The following is a 20,495-nucleotide window of genomic DNA, read 5'->3' as shown; positions in this document are numbered from 1 at the left end:
TGAAAACAACACTGGGTCCTATATTTTTATGAGCTAGACTAAATATTGTGGATCAACTTCCAATTGATCATAGTTCTAAATGTGAGATCCATCCCAACAAACTGGGTGTAAACTGATACACCAAATTCAATATTCATGTACATGTACAGTATATTATATAGATATATATGTCTATTTTGTAATGTATTAATCATCTCTTTCTTGGTCTCCACCTTCGAAATGTAATGAACATAAAAAGAGCACAAGCAAGAGGATTCAAGAGACAAGTAATGTTAGCAATTCAAAAAAAGCCATGAGCAGAAATGCTACATGTGTTTTATGGATTTTCTTCCGAAATTTCCATCAAAAAGTAACAGTTTTGTAGTTGAATCCCTTAAGTTGACTTTGTTACTTTATCTATTCTTTGTTTGTTTTCATTGTGTTTCTCTTTGACTGGCTGGCTGAATTTGCCACATGATTGAAGTCACAATGAGTTTTAGCACAAGCTCAGAAAGCAATTCAGAAATCATTCATTTTTCACATTATTACTTCTCATCATTTTCAGTCTCATTGCACAAATAATGTGATGGTAACCTAAAAATAAACAGCATGAAATGACCTACCTTAGGAAAAGTTCTGCTCAGGGCAAAACCCAATTTCTTCATGAAAGAGTCTTTCTTGTCATGTACTGACAGGGGTTTGTCCTCTAAAGTTAACTCCACACAGAACTGTATATGTCTGAGCAGTGATGCTTTGCACACCCCTCCTTTTATTGTCCTCTGGTGGCTGAAACTACTTTCAGTTTCGGTATGATGCAGTTTACAAGAAATCACGCCTCTTATGGGAAATGGCCTGATATAACCTTCCTTATATGGTTTTAGATCTGAGAGGTTTTGTTGTATCTTTAAGACATTCAGTTCAATAGTTAGTGTTGAATTTAAACACAAGGCTTAATTTATACATTTTACTCTCAAATGAAGTATGAAGTTAGACTTCGGCGTAAAAATGTAGGTCAAAACTGATCCGAGTTCATTGTTAAGTGCATATTTTTCCTTAGATCCTACACATATGGGTCTTCATGTTTAATTTAGGTAAAGAGATAGGTTCTAAGTTGTTACATAACAGAACATCTACTGTACAGCTGTATTAACCTACAAGTTATTTTGAACAGATTCAAATTTGCAATTACTGAAGAGCTGTTTGGAAACAATTTCAAGATTTTTCAAGTGGACAAAGAGTCATTTTTGGCTTGACCTCTCAGTAACAATGGGACAACCACTCCATAGGGTCTGAAGCGTGTCATGTATTCAGCAGCTTCTTAAGGTTACACACCACCCTACAATACCTCTGTGCTTCCTGTGCTATTTCCTGACCTTTTTTCTGCTTTTTGACCAGAAATTATTTCTGAGATTAAATGTCAGAATTTCACAGAAAATATAAAAACAACTGAGTTTAACATATTTTGTTGAAATGTATGACTGACTTCAAGTGCTGTGTAACCTTTGGATTTTTGGAATGTTAGGTTTTGGTTTTTGAATTTTATTTGAGTTTTATTCCCTGTAGAAGTTCACCGTTAAGGTTAAGTGAACTGCATTTATATCGCAACTTTTTATCTTAACTGCTGAAAACAACACTGGGTCCTATATTTTTATGAGCTAGACTAAATATTGTGGATCAACTTCCAATTGATCATAGTTCTAAATGTGAGATCCATCCCAACAAACTGGGTGTAAACTGATACACCAAATTCAATATTCATGTACATGTACAGTATATTATATAGATATATATGTCTATTTTGTAATGTATTAATCATCTCTTTCTTGGTCTCCACCTTCGAAATGTAATGAACATAAAAAGAGCACAAGCAAGAGGATTCAAGAGACAAGTAATGTTAGCAATTCAAAAAAAGCCATGAGCAGAAATGCTACATGTGTTTTATGGATTTTCTTCCGAAATTTCCATCAAAAAGTAACAGTTTTGTAGTTGAATCCCTTAAGTTGACTTTGTTACTTTATCTATTCTTTGTTTGTTTTCATTGTGTTTCTCTTTGACTGGCTGGCTGAATTTGCCACATGATTGAAGTCACAATGTGTTTTAGCACAAGCTCAGAAAGCAATTCAGAAATCATTCATTTTTCACATTATTGCTTCTCATCATTTTCAGTCTCATTGCACAAATAATGTGATGGTAACCTAAAAATAAACAGCATGAAATGACCTACCTTAGGAAAAGTTCTGCTCAGGGCAAAACCCAATTTCTTCATGAAAGAGTCTTTCTTGTTATGTACTGACAGGGGTTTGTCCTCTAAAGTTAACTCCACACAGAACTGTATATGTCTGAGCAGTGATGCTTGGCACACCCCTCCTTTTATTGTCCTCTGGTGGCTGAAACTACTTTCAGTTTCGGTATGATGCAGTTTACAAGAAATCACGCCTCTTATGGGAAATGGCCTGATATAACCTTCCTTATATGGTTTTAGATCTGAGAGGTTTTGTTGTATCTTTAAGACATTCAGTTCAATAGTTAGTGTTGAATTTAAACACAAGGCTTAATTTATACATTTTACTCTCAAATGAAGTATGAAGTTAGACTTCGGCGTAAAAATGTAGGTCAAAACTGATCCGAGTTCATTGTTAAGTGCATATTTTTCCTTAGATCCTACACATATGGGTCTTCATGTTTAATTTAGGTGAAGAGATAGGTTCTAAGTTGTTACATAACAGAACATCTACTGTACAGCTGTATTAACCTACAAGTTATTTTGAACAGATTCAAATTTGCATTTACTGAAGAGCTGTTTGGAAACAATTTCAAGATTTTTCAAGTGGACAAAGAGTCATTTTTGGCTTGACCTCTCAGTAACAATGGGACAACCACTCCATAGGGTCTGAAGCGTGTCATGTATTCAGCAGCTTCTTAAGGTTACACACCACCCTACAATACCTCTGTGCTTCCTGTGCTATTTCCTGACCTTTTTTCTGCTTTTTGACCAGAAATTATTTCTGAGATTAAATGTCAGAATTTCACAGAAAATATAAAAACAACTGAGTTTAACATATTTTGTTGAAATGTATGACTGACTTCAAGTGCTGTGTAACCTTTGGATTTTTGGAATGTTAGGTTTTGGTTTTTGAATTTTATTTGAGTTTTATTCCCTGTAGAAGTTCACCGTTAAGGTTAAGTGAACTGCATTTATATCGCAACTTTTTATCTTAACTGCTGAAAACAACACTGGGTCCTATATTTTTATGAGCTAGACTAAATATTGTGGATCAACTTCCAATTGATCATAGTTCTAAATGTGAGATCCATCCCAACAAACTGGGTGTAAACTGATACACCAAATTCAATATTCATGTACATGTACAGTATATTATATAGATATATATGTCTATTTTGTAATGTATTAATCATCTCTTTCTTGGTCTCCACCTTCGAAATGTAATGAACATAAAAAGAGCACAAGCAAGAGGATTCAAGAGACAAGTAATGTTAGCAATTCAAAAAAAGCCATGAGCAGAAATGCTACATGTGTTTTATGGATTTTCTTCCGAAATTTCCATCAAAAAGTAACAGTTTTGTAGTTGAATCCCTTAAGTTGACTTTGTTACTTTATCTATTCTTTGTTTGTTTTCATTGTGTTTCTCTTTGACTGGCTGGCTGAATTTGCCACATGATTGAAGTCACAATGAGTTTTAGCACAAGCTCAGAAAGCAATTCAGAAATCATTCATTTTTCACATTATTACTTCTCATCATTTTCAGTCTCATTGCACAAATAATGTGATGGTAACCTAAAAATAAACAGCATGAAATGACCTACCTTAGGAAAAGTTCTGCTCAGGGCAAAACCCAATTTCTTCATGAAAGAGTCTTTCTTGTCATGTACTGACAGGGGTTTGTCCTCTAAAGTTAACTCCACACAGAACTGTATATGTCTGAGCAGTGATGCTTTGCACACCCCTCCTTTTATTGTCCTCTGGTGGCTGAAACTACTTTCAGTTTCGGTATGATGCAGTTTACAAGAAATCACGCCTCTTATGGGAAATGGCCTGATATAACCTTCCTTATATGGTTTTAGATCTGAGAGGTTTTGTTGTATCTTTAAGACATTCAGTTCAATAGTTAGTGTTGAATTTAAACACAAGGCTTAATTTATACATTTTACTCTCAAATGAAGTATGAAGTTAGACTTCGGCGTAAAAATGTAGGTCAAAACTGATCCGAGTTCATTGTTAAGTGCATATTTTTCCTTAGATCCTACACATATGGGTCTTCATGTTTAATTTAGGTGAAGAGATAGGTTCTAAGTTGTTACATAACAGAACATCTACTGTACAGCTGTATTAACCTACAAGTTATTTTGAACAGATTCAAATTTGCATTTACTGAAGAGCTGTTTGGAAACAATTTCAAGATTTTTCAAGTGGACAAAGAGTCATTTTTGGCTTGACCTCTCAGTAACAATGGGACAACCACTCCATAGGGTCTGAAGCGTGTCATGTATTCAGCAGCTTCTTAAGGTTACACACCACCCTACAATACCTCTGTGCTTCCTGTGCTATTTCCTGACCTTTTTTCTGCTTTTTGACCAGAAATTATTTCTGAGATTAAATGTCAGAATTTCACAGAAAATATAAAAACAACTGAGTTTAACATATTTTGTTGAAATGTATGACTGACTTCAAGTGCTGTGTAACCTTTGGATTTTTGGAATGTTAGGTTTTGGTTTTTGAATTTTATTTGAGTTTTATTCCCTGTAGAAGTTCACCGTTAAGGTTAAGTGAACTGCATTTATATCGCAACTTTTTATCTTAACTGCTGAAAACAACACTGGGTCCTATATTTTTATGAGCTAGACTAAATATTGTGGATCAACTTCCAATTGATCATAGTTCTAAATGTGAGATCCATCCCAACAAACTGGGTGTAAACTGATACACCAAATTCAATATTCATGTACATGTACAGTATATTATATAGATATATATGTCTATTTTGTAATGTATTAATCATCTCTTTCTTGGTCTCCACCTTCGAAATGTAATGAACATAAAAAGAGCACAAGCAAGAGGATTCAAGAGACAAGTAATGTTAGCAATTCAAAAAAAGCCATGAGCAGAAATGCTACATGTGTTTTATGGATTTTCTTCCGAAATTTCCATCAAAAAGTAACAGTTTTGTAGTTGAATCCCTTAAGTTGACTTTGTTACTTTATCTATTCTTTGTTTGTTTTCATTGTGTTTCTCTTTGACTGGCTGGCTGAATTTGCCACATGATTGAAGTCACAATGAGTTTTAGCACAAGCTCAGAAAGCAATTCAGAAATCATTCATTTTTCACATTATTACTTCTCATCATTTTCAGTCTCATTGCACAAATAATGTGATGGTAACCTAAAAATAAACAGCATGAAATGACCTACCTTAGGAAAAGTTCTGCTCAGGGCAAAACCCCAATTTCTTCATGAAAGAGTCTTTCTTGTTATGTACTGACAGGGGTTTGTCCTCTAAAGTTAACTCCACACAGAACTGTATATGTCTGAGCAGTGATGCTTTGCACACCCCTCCTTTTATTGTCCTCTGGTGGCTGAAACTACTTTCAGTTTCGGTATGATGCAGTTTACAAGAAATCACGCCTCTTATGGGAAATGGCCTGATATAACCTTCCTTATATGGTTTTAGATCTGAGAGGTTTTGTTGTATCTTTAAGACATTCAGTTCAATAGTTAGTGTTAATTTAAACACAAGGCTTAATTTATACATTTTACTCTCAAATGAAGTATGAAGTTAGACTTCGGCGTAAAAATGTAGGTCAAAACTGATCCGAGTTCATTGTTAAGTGCATATTTTTCCTTAGATCCTACACATATGGGTCTTCATGTTTAATTTAGGTGAAGAGATAGGTTCTAAGTTGTTACATAACAGAACATCTACTGTACAGCTGTATTAACCTACAAGTTATTTTGAACAGATTCAAATTTGCATTTACTGAAGAGCTGTTTGGAAACAATTTCAAGATTTTTCAAGTGGACAAAGAGTCATTTTTGGCTTGACCTCTCAGTAACAATGGGACAACCACTCCATAGGGTCTGAAGCGTGTCATGTATTCAGCAGCTTCTTAAGGTTACACACCACCCTACAATACCTCTGTGCTTCCTGTGCTATTTCCTGACCTTTTTTCTGCTTTTTGACCAGAAATTATTTCTGAGATTAAATGTCAGAATTTCACAGAAAATATAAAAACAACTGAGTTTAACATATTTTGTTGAAATGTATGACTGACTTCAAGTGCTGTGTAACCTTTGGATTTTTGGAATGTTAGGTTTTGGTTTTTGAATTTTATTTGAGTTTTATTCCCTGTAGAAGTTCACCGTTAAGGTTAAGTGAACTGCATTTATATCGCAACTTTTTATCTTAACTGCTGAAAACAACACTGGGTCCTATATTTTTATGAGCTAGACTAAATATTGTGGATCAACTTCCAATTGATCATAGTTCTAAATGTGAGATCCATCCCAACAAACTGGGTGTAAACTGATACACCAAATTCAATATTCATGTACATGTACAGTATATTATATAGATATATATGTCTATTTTGTAATGTATTAATCATCTCTTTCTTGGTCTCCACCTTCGAAATGTAATGAACATAAAAAGAGCACAAGCAAGAGGATTCAAGAGACAAGTAATGTTAGCAATTCAAAAAAAGCCATGAGCAGAAATGCTACATGTGTTTTATGGATTTTCTTCCGAAATTTCCATCAAAAAGTAACAGTTTTGTAGTTGAATCCCTTAAGTTGACTTTGTTACTTTATCTATTCTTTGTTTGTTTTCATTGTGTTTCTCTTTGACTGGCTGGCTGAATTTGCCACATGATTGAAGTCACAATGAGTTTTAGCACAAGCTCAGAAAGCAATTCAGAAATCATTCATTTTTCACATTATTACTTCTCATCATTTTCAGTCTCATTGCACAAATAATGTGATGGTAACCTAAAAATAAACAGCATGAAATGACCTACCTTAGGAAAAGTTCTGCTCAGGGCAAAACCCAATTTCTTCATGAAAGAGTCTTTCTTGTCATGTACTGACAGGGGTTTGTCCTCTAAAGTTAACTCCACACAGAACTGTATATGTCTGAGCAGTGATGCTTTGCACACCCCTCCTTTTATTGTCCTCTGGTGGCTGAAACTACTTTCAGTTTCGGTATGATGCAGTTTACAAGAAATCACGCCTCTTATGGGAAATGGCCTGATATAACCTTCCTTATATGGTTTTAGATCTGAGAGGTTTTGTTGTATCTTTAAGACATTCAGTTCAATAGTTAGTGTTGAATTTAAACACAAGGCTTAATTTATACATTTTACTCTCAAATGAAGTATGAAGTTAGACTTCGGCGTAAAAATGTAGGTCAAAACTGATCCGAGTTCATTGTTAAGTGCATATTTTTCCTTAGATCCTACACATATGGGTCTTCATGTTTAATTTAGGTGAAGAGATAGGTTCTAAGTTGTTACATAACAGAACATCTACTGTACAGCTGTATTAACCTACAAGTTATTTTGAACAGATTCAAATTTGCATTTACTGAAGAGCTGTTTGGAAACAATTTCAAGATTTTTCAAGTGGACAAAGAGTCATTTTTGGCTTGACCTCTCAGTAACAATGGGACAACCACTCCATAGGGTCTGAAGCGTGTCATGTATTCAGCAGCTTCTTAAGGTTACACACCACCCTACAATACCTCTGTGCTTCCTGTGCTATTTCCTGACCTTTTTTCTGCTTTTTGACCAGAAATTATTTCTGAGATTAAATGTCAGAATTTCACAGAAAATATAAAAACAACTGAGTTTAACATATTTTGTTGAAATGTATGACTGACTTCAAGTGCTGTGTAACCTTTGGATTTTTGGAATGTTAGGTTTTGGTTTTTGAATTTTATTTGAGTTTTATTCCCTGTAGAAGTTCACCGTTAAGGTTAAGTGAACTGCATTTATATCGCAACTTTTTATCTTAACTGCTGAAAACAACACTGGGTCCTATATTTTTATGAGCTAGACTAAATATTGTGGATCAACTTCCAATTGATCATAGTTCTAAATGTGAGATCCATCCCAACAAACTGGGTGTAAACTGATACACCAAATTCAATATTCATGTACATGTACAGTATATTATATAGATATATATGTCTATTTTGTAATGTATTAATCATCTCTTTCTTGGTCTCCACCTTCGAAATGTAATGAACATAAAAAGAGCACAAGCAAGAGGATTCAAGAGACAAGTAATGTTAGCAATTCAAAAAAAGCCATGAGCAGAAATGCTACATGTGTTTTATGGATTTTCTTCCGAAATTTCCATCAAAAAGTAACAGTTTTGTAGTTGAATCCCTTAAGTTGACTTTGTTACTTTATCTATTCTTTGTTTGTTTTCATTGTGTTTCTCTTTGACTGGCTGGCTGAATTTGCCACATGATTGAAGTCACAATGTGTTTTAGCACAAGCTCAGAAAGCAATTCAGAAATCATTCATTTTTCACATTATTGCTTCTCATCATTTTCAGTCTCATTGCACAAATAATGTGATGGTAACCTAAAAATAAACAGCATGAAATGACCTACCTTAGGAAAAGTTCTGCTCAGGGCAAAACCCAATTTCTTCATGAAAGAGTCTTTCTTGTTATGTACTGACAGGGGTTTGTCCTCTAAAGTTAACTCCACACAGAACTGTATATGTCTGAGCAGTGATGCTTTGCACACCCCTCCTTTTATTGTCCTCTGGTGGCTGAAACTACTTTCAGTTTCGGTATGATGCAGTTTACAAGAAATCACGCCTCTTATGGGAAATGGCCTGATATAACCTTCCTTATATGGTTTTAGATCTGAGAGGTTTTGTTGTATCTTTAAGACATTCAGTTCAATAGTTAGTGTTGAATTTAAACACAAGGCTTAATTTATACATTTTACTCTCAAATGAAGTATGAAGTTAGACTTCGGCGTAAAAATGTAGGTCAAAACTGATCCGAGTTCATTGTTAAGTGCATATTTTTCCTTAGATCCTACACATATGGGTCTTCATGTTTAATTTAGGTGAAGAGATAGGTTCTAAGTTGTTACATAACAGAACATCTACTGTACAGCTGTATTAACCTACAAGTTATTTTGAACAGATTCAAATTTGCATTTACTGAAGAGCTGTTTGGAAACAATTTCAAGATTTTTCAAGTGGACAAAGAGTCATTTTTGGCTTGACCTCTCAGTAACAATGGGACAACCACTCCATAGGGTCTGAAGCGTGTCATGTATTCAGCAGCTTCTTAAGGTTACACACCACCCTACAATACCTCTGTGCTTCCTGTGCTATTTCCTGACCTTTTTTCTGCTTTTTGACCAGAAATTATTTCTGAGATTAAATGTCAGAATTTCACAGAAAATATAAAAACAACTGAGTTTAACATATTTTGTTGAAATGTATGACTGACTTCAAGTGCTGTGTAACCTTTGGATTTTTGGAATGTTAGGTTTTGGTTTTTGAATTTTATTTGAGTTTTATTCCCTGTAGAAGTTCACCGTTAAGGTTAAGTGAACTGCATTTATATCGCAACTTTTTATCTTAACTGCTGAAAACAACACTGGGTCCTATATTTTTATGAGCTAGACTAAATATTGTGGATCAACTTCCAATTGATCATAGTTCTAAATGTGAGATCCATCCCAACAAACTGGGTGTAAACTGATACACCAAATTCAATATTCATGTACATGTACAGTATATTATATAGATATATATGTCTATTTTGTAATGTATTAATCATCTCTTTCTTGGTCTCCACCTTCGAAATGTAATGAACATAAAAAGAGCACAAGCAAGAGGATTCAAGAGACAAGTAATGTTAGCAATTCAAAAAAAGCCATGAGCAGAAATGCTACATGTGTTTTATGGATTTTCTTCCGAAATTTCCATCAAAAAGTAACAGTTTTGTAGTTGAATCCCTTAAGTTGACTTTGTTACTTTATCTATTCTTTGTTTGTTTTCATTGTGTTTCTCTTTGACTGGCTGGCTGAATTTGCCACATGATTGAAGTCACAATGAGTTTTAGCACAAGCTCAGAAAGCAATTCAGAAATCATTCATTTTTCACATTATTACTTCTCATCATTTTCAGTCTCATTGCACAAATAATGTGATGGTAACCTAAAAATAAACAGCATGAAATGACCTAACTTAGGAAAAGTTCTGCTCAGGGCAAAACCCAATTTCTTCATGAAAGAGTCTTTCTTGTCATGTACTGACAGGGGTTTGTCCTCTAAAGTTAACTCCACACAGAACTGTATATGTCTGAGCAGTGATGCTTTGCACACCCCTCCTTTTATTGTCCTCTGGTGGCTGAAACTACTTTCAGTTTCGGTATGATGCAGTTTACAAGAAATCACGCCTCTTATGGGAAATGGCCTGATATAACCTTCCTTATATGGTTTTAGATCTGAGAGGTTTTGTTGTATCTTTAAGACATTCAGTTCAATAGTTAGTGTTGAATTTAAAAGAGTCATTTTTGGCTTGACCTCTCAGTAAGAATGGGACAACCCAGTCCCACTGCCGGGACAGTGAGTCACTGCTGATATTGGATACTGCTATTGCCATAGGAGATGCCAAAATTGTTTCATTCAGTTGAAAAGTATGAAGATCTCACTGTGTTTCCAACCCCCACTCTAAAACATTTGGGATGCTGTGCAAAATGTAAATAAAACAAAGCAATCATTTGGAATCTTATAAATCAGTGTTTTATTCACGATTAAACAAAGAATACATATCAAAAGTTAGACATTTAAGTGGGAACAGGACAAAGTCTACCATTGTCTGACATCTATCGTTTTAACAGCCATCTGTGAAGATGATAAATTCTCTAAACAAGGCTTCTTGCATATCACTGAGTACACATACAGATCTTGTGTCATATCAGCAGTTGACACAAATTAACGCTGTACGATGGGAAACAAACGATAAGTTTATTTACACACTCACATGAATCTTCAACTTAAACTCAGTCAGTGCGATAACGATGTGACTCTGAAGGGGAAACATTAAAGACATTGACAGTCAAACTGAAACTTTTGTCTCTTCAGTGACAGGCTAATAAATGGCACATATAAAATGGAAAATGCCTCGAAACAGTATAAAATTTAAAAGTATGAATAAATGAAATCAGAAAACTCAAATAGGTCAGCAGCTCCAAATTAATTTCATAATTAGACTAATGACAGCACCGCTTAATCGTCCAGCATTCTTAAAAAACAGAATTATCCTTCAATACAATGAATGTGTATGATTTTAAATTCAGAGCATGACAGCTTAATAATTACATGCTAACTGCTTCATCTTTAGTATAAGAAAAAAAAAGTTTCAAAGAAACAAAAAACAAACTTTGGAAACATTAATGAAAAGTGATGAAGAACATTTTCTTTGCTTCAATTTGCTTTGGCTAAGTTCTTCCTTCAGTGGTATGATAACAGTAATAATATTTAAAACAAAACAGATTAATTTGTATAAGATGTGCGCCATTAAACTAGCAAAGATGACTTTTAGATTTTATTTTCTTACACTGCATTTTCTAAAACATAGAAATAAAAAAAAAGATATCTGAATGAAATTATAGCATCTTAAACTATTGTTGAATGAACTAATGTAATAATTATAAGGGTTTTTTACTTTTTACAAAATGAAAAATAAAGTGAACCCAAAACATAGAACATGTACTTCTGACACCGGGAGCGACTCAAGAGAAATGTTTTTATGAATGTTTGATGCTGAACGACTCTTGAAGGCTCGCTTTTGCCTGAATTTTTGTGATTTTTGTCCAACATTCAGGGATGTCAGCAGGCTTTGCATCAAACTCTTTGGAAAAGTCGTTGTTGTACTTTGCCATCACATATTTCCAATAATCTGATGCCTGAAGGCTCACATCTGTAACAATTTTCCAGTGTGGGAAAATTTCCATGTAACTCTTGAACGGATGGTATCCGTTTGTAAAACCAGTGTTAAATCTTGCATCACTATTCACAAGAGAAGTGCATATTTCATGAGCAAGTTTCCCTGTTCTGTCCCACCTACAAGTACCAAAGCCCTGTGATCGATGCAGTGAAGCAAAGTGCTCGCTGTGACCTTTTCCTCCTGCCTCACATGGGACATTGCAGAATGGACACTGTTTGCCACAACCAATCACTCTGTCGAAAAGCTCATCCTGAGGCTTTACGTGGAGTTGAGTTAGTTTCGTTTGGATGTCGTTTTCTTTAAACTCTTCTCTCAGAGTGTGTCCCAGCTCTTTTAAACACACTTTGAGTGAATGTGCAAACGGCTCCGTGTCGGCATTGTTCAGGACCATTAAATCACGAAGATCCTTCTGGGAAATGACCAATTTATCACCGAGCTCTTTGCAGATGTCTTCTACAAATGTCTTCAGGTTGCCATTCTTTTTTGTTTCTGCCTCTTTGATAGCACCATCTATATTGTTGATGATTGACAGAAGATGTTTGTCCACAAACCTTTTTATTGTAACCCCATCTGAGAAACACTCCACAATTTGGTCCAATATCCATGATTTAACATAATCCTCATATGAGTTAATGTAGTCCAGGTAGTTTTTGAAGTCACGCTTTGAAAGCAAATCCAGTAAGATTGAATACTGAAATGAGATTCGTGTGCTGAATTGCTCCTTTGTCAGCATTTCATCAATGATATCAGGGCTCAGGAAACGGTTAACAAAATTTTCAACAGCAGGCTTCAAGCAGTTGTTGGTGAATTCGTCAGCCTTCTTCTGGCACTGGTCTCGTTTATGGAATACGTCTTGGAAATCTGAACGAAACATTTCTTTGTTGTTAACCAGACGTCTGTAAGGATCATTTGCTTCTATGAATTCTTCATTCATTTTCTGAAACTCTCTGGCTGCAGATCCACAGATGTGCTGCTTTAGAGAAACCTCAAACTCAATGTCTGTGCCAACATCTGAATTGGTTTGCAGCCTCTCATCAATGATGTGAAGGATCTCCTGACTATAAGTATCATGGTAGTTGGTTTGTCTTTTCAATTTCTCATCTACAGAGTTGTTGCAAGCAGCTATGATGCTGTCAGCCAAACTTTGTCTGGCCTTTACCAGATCTTTTAAGCTGAACCAACCTACAAATTTTTCCCACAATCTTTCAGCTGTGTATTTGAAAGGCTTCAACCCACAATCTCTCAGATTTGTCGTGCTCATCAGTTCACATGCATGACTCCCCTTGTGTGATAAATTTGCTCTCAGACAGTGAGACACGCTGGTGAAAACATCTGCTGTCTTTTGCTTAGAGAAAGACAGTTTTTCGAGTGTTTGACTCCACATCTTTTCAAACTCTTTGTCCAGCTCTCTGTCTGTCATCTGAGCTTTTTTCGTTCGACATTCTTCAATTAATGCACACACTGCTTTTTCTATTTCTTTTGTGTGGTTTTCCTTGATTTGATCGAGTTCTGTCATTCCTCGTCTGATGTCAGCTGCTGCTGTGAGCTGGTTACTTATGGAGCGCTCCAGTTCTTTTCGAAGACTCTTTGCACTGTTTGAGAATTCCTCCCTGTATCGTTCAACCAGATAGACATGACCCTCTGTTTGCTTGAAGTATTCCTTCAGATTGTCAAGGATCTTTTTCTCCCCTTGGCACAGCACAGTGACAGCTTCACTTTTTAACTGAGAGAGGAATTCTGTCATGTCAGATATGTCAGGGTTTGCAGGAACTGTGCCAAAATTTGAAATTCTTGTCTCTGCATTGGTTACCCAGGTGTACATTTCTTTTTTGAACTCCCACTCCCATTTGTTGAACTCTGTGCAGAGCCTGATGTATGCATCAGCCACGAGGCTGTTTCTGAAGCTGAAGATGAAGTTTTCATGCTTTACTGCGTTCCACAGGCTGGTCATCCACTCTCTAAACTCCAGGATATTGTTAGCAGATGACTGACACTTTCCCAGTTGTTGGATGATGTTTTTCTTCAGCTCATACACAGCCTCACTGTATCCTGCATTGACTGGTGCCATTGGTGGGTTTCCATTCCAGAGTCCTGGAACGTAGCAGTTCCCAGTGTCTGCACTGTACTCCATCACATCAGTGAAGCTCTTGTTCTTCTCTTTCCTTTCCATTTTGGCTGCTGCTTGGGTCATCTCATTCAGCTGTTGTAAGAGCAGTTTCCTGTCTCGTAGGTTCTTCTCATGGGCTGAAACGTCGGAAACGTTCTGGTGGACAAACTGACATTTAGGCTTTTTTCCCACCTCTTTCATCCTGAGAAAAGCATGCACCACGATCTGCAGGATGTCCTTCATTTCTGTTGAATTCTCCATTGCAACATTGATAATGGTGATATCACTCAACCCCACAACAAGTGTTGCGAGCTCATTATCATGTTCATGGCTGTTATCCAGCTGTGCGAGCTCCGGTGACTTTAAGCCCTCAGTGTCGATGATCACCATGAAGTCACAGTTGAGAACTGTTTTCATGTCTTCGTTGACTTTGATGAGCAGCATGAAGGCACCTCGAGTACATCGACCACTGCTGACTGCGAACTGCACTCCAAACATGGTGTTAAGCAGAGTGGACTTTCCTGTGCTCTGGACTCCAAGAACTGTGACAACCAGTATCTTGTTCTTTGAAGACGCCGAGTCATTGAGCTGAGAGAGAACGTCACTCACCCATCTGAGAGGTATGTTGGAAGCATCTCCATCTACAAGCTCCAGAGGAAATCCATCCAGTAACAGCTGTGCACAGAGTTTGGGGAGATGTTGCAGTTGTTGACGTGATGGATGTGTTTCTGGAAGAGAAAGTGAAGCTTCATAGATCTGACCCATTTCACGAAAGAAGTGTTCAGTCCCCAGTGAGCTGTTGGAAAGTTGTCTGTCAATTTCTTTGATCTCTTCTTTGTTCTCTGAATCTTTGCACTTTTCTTTGTACAGCTTCCTGAGTCCAGACAGTTTAATACGAGACACGTTATCCAGGTTCATTCTCATCCATTTCAAGAAATAACGCCTCTCTGCTCCTGGGCTGGATATCGCATTGATGAAGCAACTCATAGCTGATGACATGTCATAAGAGTTCTGCTTTTTCCTCAGTTGTTCCCTCTGCTCCTGAAGATTACTCTTGTACTGTTCTGTGTTTTCAGAACCAACTTTCCGAAGCCGAAATTCTTCCTTCTCTAAGCAAGTCAGATCCTTCCATATTTGTCCTTGCAGAGGAAGCTGAGCTTCTTTGTATTTAAGCATGTCTTCAATTTCTGCAGTGATGGCATCTGCGTTTTTCTTTCCAGCCTGGCACTCAGGAGAGTCTTCATCAACCAAGATTCCCAGTTCATGGGCAATGTTGACCATCTGCTCTATTGGCATCTTCATCTTTGAGTTCTCAACAACATCACTGACAGTTTTCCTCAAACACTGGACAAAGTCTGCATCATTTGTTTGTTTCGTCTTTATAAGGATGTTGTTTTTTTTCAAACCTAACTTCATTGCTATTTTTTTTAGAGCATCTAAACTGAAGTGTTTGCTTTGATGGTTGCCGACCAAGAAGATCTGTGCTTTGTGGTTTTGGTTTGTAAGGATCTCACATTCAGGGTCCAAATGGTCAAAAAACACAAAAACTGCTGCAGAGGTCTGACACAGAAAGGAATATTGTGCCTCAAATGAAGAAATGTCACCATGAAGGTTAGCTATAGCAACTGGCTCAACAAAAATGTCCATGTTTGTGTTCCCACAAGGAAGGTACCAGGTAATTTCAGTCAGTCCATTGGATATTTTTCTTGGACTGTCTCCACACTCCATGTCACGATGAACAAAGGCATCATGGTTCTGCTCAGAACTGCTCAGAAGCTTATTGAGGATCTGTGATTTAGACAAGGAGCACTCACCCAGTCTCACAAAAGAGATCATTGGAAGTTCAGAATGAACAATTCTTTCTTCAATGAAGCCTTTGGATTCTAAAAGATACTGAGGTCTGTACTTCTTAACAATGTCTCTCATGGCCCACAGCATGAGTGTGCACTGTTTTGTGTCACAGTTGGGAAGCAGCAGAGGCACAGAGAACTGACACATAGACATTTTTAGTGCCATTTCTTGCTGTACAAAACCATCAGAACACAGAAAGAGAGCAGTGATAATGTCGAGAGGGTTTATCATGTCATCTGTGTTTGAGCTGTCGAGCAGACCATCAAAACTAAACTCCATTGTTCCCAATTCATCATCACTCTTTGACTCACATACTGATGTAAATTTTGATTTTCTCGCTGTCACATTAACCATCATCAATTTCTTTAGAAAATACCTAGGAATGTCTGATTTACACGTAAGAGCTTCATCTGTAATGATGTTCTCATCAATCTCGAGTATCTTGCTGAGTGAAAGCCTCTCTCTGTGGTAATACTTCTCCAACCTCAGATCTTCCAACAGGCTCTCCAGGTCCGTCTCTGTGGACATAGAGAATTATTACATTTGCAATCAGGAGGAGGTATTTCCACATTCCAAATTATGGCTCCTACACCAGTTTCACTTCATAATGTCTTAAAATAAACCTTGCTAATTTTTCATTTTAACAAATGTTTACTTTTCTGTCACTTACTTGATTGTGGTGGTTGAAGCAGGTTTTGTTCGTCTTCTCTGTTTGTAGATGACATTTTTACAATTTCTCCATCCATACAATTGATCACAGTGTAGTTGTCCACTTCACCAGCAGGAGTGTCTAGTGGCAGAGATACTAACTCGCAGCTGATATTGTACACCTTTGTCTTTGCATGAGGACAAAAGGCTGTGGAAATAACAATCCTTATGTTTATGATAATGTTTTCACATGAAGCTGCTTATGGATTACACATCATACTCTGCCTTTCAGCTAAAACAAAAGTTAATTCACTGACCTTTATCATCTTTATCAGAGTGCTGACAGTCATCCTTGCAGGCAGAACATGCTGTTGATTGAGGGTCCTCTTCTTCCTCACAGTAAAGGTCAAAAAAGGAGTCCCCATCATTCATTACCTTCTGACGAATATGAAAAATAAAGACATATAAGTATCCCTAATAAATGACTTTATAATCAATGAATGAGGACAATGGGTGGACTGGGATTCCAGTCAAGCCTTTTTTTTTTTATTCATCCATATCTGGGTCAGTACATTCCAGTAATGTAATTGCACCGACTGCACAGCTGAATGATGCTAGACCTCAACTCCGAGTTGCATCTGTGTTTTCTCAGTGATTCAGTGTAGGGCTATTAGAATTTGGCAAATTAGCATTTCAGTACAGATGTACATTACCAAATTTATTTCTCAATAGGTAACTGCTCATTAGCACCCTGCACATATCTTCATGCATGAATAAAACAATTGCAACCCATATATCACTGAATCAGTGAAAGACAGAGACACTAATACCTTTAAGTTAAGTTTGTCAATGACAGTAACCCAGACGTGTTTTGTCTTGTTATGGAAACATTATTTTCAATTCTTCTATCTATTCAATGGGTACAGCGCCACCTATCGTACTGGGGTATGACATGCTTTGTGCCAATTATTCCATTTATTCACCACCATTGGATAATTGCCCTTGCCCAAATAAGGAGCATAATCCAACTATAGGTATAATCAAATTAATTATTTCGATCCACTGACTGTCACTAAAAATTGGTCTAAGGAAGCTGCAAAATATCTGTGGGGATGCCTTAAGTCCACAGACTGGAATACACTCTGTGAGCCACATGGAGATGATATGCCATGACTGAGTATCTGACAGATTACATTAACTTCTGTGTGGAGAGTATTATTCCCACAAGGACAGTGAGATACTTCCCCAATAACAAACCCAGGATCACCAGTGACTTGAAGACATCATCTCTACTTTTAAGATAAGGTTAAGTTTCCCTTTTACAAGATGCTGAGTAAAATGAACTGGTCAATAACTTTGTGGCATGGTGCAGAAACAATCACTGCATCTTGAACACAAACAACCCGAAAGAGATGACTGGCTTTTAGGAGGAATAGAAATGCATATTTCTATGTTTAAATTATTATTATTATTATGTGTTTTTAAAATATGTTAGACAGTCCATTTATATTAATGATATAACCTTACAACACAGATTGCTGTTCTCAATATTCACAATCTAGTCCAAATTCTAAACAATCCAACAAAAAAAGCAATGATTTTGATGAATGCCATGACCTACAAATACTATCAAATTCTAACCAGATCTGTTCATTTTACATTCAAAACGTATTGCTAAGTATTTTCAACTGGACCAAAATGGATATTTTAGTGTGTGAGACAAGGAAAGAAAAATTATGATAATCATCATTCATTTTCATCTCAGTGGACATTACGTGGGAAAGAGAGATGTTTGTTTGTGTAGTATCATAGCTGACCTGCACAAGAACAATTACGTACTTTCAACAAGAAATAACAGTGAGGTGGAGACATTTAAAATGATTCATAAGTTATTAATACAGAATAGGTCAACTCAATTTTAACATCATATGACTTTGCCTTTATATTGCTTCCTCTTTCATCTAGCTTGGACTTCCAACAGCTTTTTGTTACCTGCATTTCACCTGTGCATGTCCCTCTAGAGTCTACTTGCTCTTTTGCTGTTCTCCTGAAAGTAGGAGGGAAAAAAACAATGCTGATTAGCACAGAGCTGCCTTATTTTCTGCTGAAGTTTTATGACAAAGTATAAGTTTACCAGGGCTGTGGCGCAATTTGTTAAAGTAGTGGAAGGCTTGGACCGGAACACACGTACACAAATGGTGCAAACACATGCATGCGCACATGCTAATCATACTGCTTCCTTCCAGAGTTATGGAAGCACTGTGTCCTTGATGGCAAGTTTACTTATTAATCACCTTTTATGGGCCATATCATATATGATATGTATGCACTCTATATGATGTACTATAGACAGGAGGTTTCCAAAACATTTTCTTGGACACAGGCCCACTACAAATAACTGCTGACAAACACGAGTAGTTTTGCAGATTATTCCCCAAAAGCTGAGTGCCACCCCTTTCCAGAATTAAAAGTCACATTTAAAAAAAAGACAAAGGCCACGTCGTTATTGCAGCCTCCTTCTTTCTTACTGTCTTGCTCGATGTGGCCATCAGTCTTAGGTGAAAAACCCCCAACAATTCCATACTGGTACCAAAATGCATAAGGCCACCAGGAACATACCCATGGTATGATTGATTACCAATCCAGCCCTGCAGAAAATCTCCTAATTTTGTGGTATTGTACCCATGATAAGGATGGAACATTGAGACTGTGGCCAGTCCAGATCAAAGCAGGTGATAGCAGCCGTCGCCTTAAATAATTCATTTGTGTTAGGTTCACAGTCAGGCTGATTCATCCATTTTGGATGAAAATTAAAATATTGACACCACAATTCAATTAATCTTTTCATACTGTGCATGCTTATTCTCGTTCCTGATTCAGAAAGATAAAATAAATAGATAAATAAAATGACAGCATTGAAAACAAGATTCAGTACATAGTTAGTTATCTTGTTTCTGCCTGTGAATGTTGAGGTTGCCACGTCTCAAGTCAGAATAAGAGTTCATAGTCCAAGCTCTGCCCTACATTTATCACTTTATCTAAATAGCAGTCTAACTTCATTTTTACTTAGTTTCTGGTACAAATAATGGAAACATAATCAGTAAAACATAAGCATAAAACAACCTACCTTTCCAGAATGAGCTCCAACCTGAACTGTGTAGAGAAGTTGTGCACAGCCCTCCTTTTATAGCCGCCTGCTGGCCGAAAACACTTTTACTTTTGTTTTCCTGGAAGTCACCACTACTGTTTGCTATCTGATTATAATATGAGTCAGAGTTCAAGTGTCCAAGCTCTGCCTCACATTTATCACTTTATCTAAACAGCAATATAACTCAATTGTTACTTAGTTTCTGGTCTTATCTTACAAATAATGGAAATATAACCAATAAAACATCAGCATAAAACAACCTACTTTTACAGAATGAGTGCCATTGTGCAATCCCTCCTTTTATTGCCATCTGCTGGCCGATAACACTTTTACTTTAAATTTGCTGGAAGTTGAAGCTGTTTACAGTAAATGGCCTGATAAAACCGTCCACATGAAACTACGCAAAGATTAATGTTCACACTTTGATAAGATCATGATAAGATCAAAGTGAGCAATTTGAATAAAAGACAAAGAAATCATCAGCTTCCCATGTTTGGAATTAAAAGTTTATTTCAAGTCATCTGTAAAACAAATGAAAAGCTAAGCTGGACTAATTTGAGAAAAATGAGCAGTAGGGTTTTAAGGTGGTGTGGTGGTTGGTACTGTTGCCTCACAGCCAGAATGTATCTTACAAAATCAAAGACGTGAATCCCTATATTATAGATCTCTACAAGTCTGGCTCAACCTGGGGTTCAAATTTAAACTGCCTCAACATGCCATGTCCATCTGTCCAAACAGAAATATGCAGTTCCCAGAAACACAGCACAG

The 20,495-nt window shown here is 36.6% G+C and overlaps 2 protein-coding genes across 4 annotated transcripts in view; both read right to left on the bottom strand.

Moving 5' to 3' along the window:
- The window catches only part of epoa (erythropoietin a), a 153,995-nt gene that overhangs the window by 120,970 nt on the left and 12,530 nt on the right, over positions 1–20,495 (bottom strand). The window lies entirely within an intron of this gene.
- Positions 10,756–20,005, bottom strand: LOC140281582 (interferon-induced very large GTPase 1-like). 3 transcript variants are annotated; one of them, XM_072376060.1, is made up of 5 exons: positions 19,992–20,005; positions 18,572–18,626; positions 16,897–17,017; positions 16,602–16,787; positions 10,756–16,449 (listed from the first exon to the last, which is right to left on the bottom strand). In XM_072376060.1, exons 2-5 carry the CDS (start codon positions 18,575–18,577, stop codon positions 11,774–11,776), a joined length of 4,989 nt encoding a protein of 1,662 aa, XP_072232161.1. In that variant the 5' UTR covers positions 18,578–18,626; positions 19,992–20,005; the 3' UTR covers positions 10,756–11,773. The 3 variants fall into 3 exon arrangements, with proteins under 3 accessions (XP_072232161.1, XP_072232160.1, XP_072232162.1); XM_072376059.1 differs by lacking the exon at positions 19,992–20,005 and adding an exon at positions 19,707–19,756; XM_072376061.1 differs by lacking the exons at positions 18,572–18,626; positions 19,992–20,005 and adding an exon at positions 19,707–19,734.

The sequence above is a fragment of the Leuresthes tenuis genome, unplaced genomic scaffold (assembly GCF_036924035.1).
Source record: "Leuresthes tenuis unplaced genomic scaffold, fLeuTen1.0.hap1 SCAF_22, whole genome shotgun sequence".
In the NCBI taxonomy this organism is placed as follows: Eukaryota; Metazoa; Chordata; class Actinopteri; order Atheriniformes; family Atherinopsidae; genus Leuresthes; species Leuresthes tenuis.
This window is presented reverse-complemented; position numbering and strand designations above follow the sequence as displayed.

What these genes read in the sequence shown, in the direction of transcription:
- LOC140281582 (XM_072376060.1), bottom strand. An exon ending in CTCTGATAAAGATGATAAAG is followed by an intron (nt 16,788 to 16,896) that starts GTCAGTGAATTA and finishes TTATTTCCACAG; the next exon opens with CCTTTTGTCCTCATGCAAAG. An exon ending in GCTTCAACCACCACAATCAA is followed by an intron (nt 16,450 to 16,601) that starts GTAAGTGACAGA and finishes CTATGTCCACAG; the next exon opens with AGACGGACCTGGAGAGCCTG.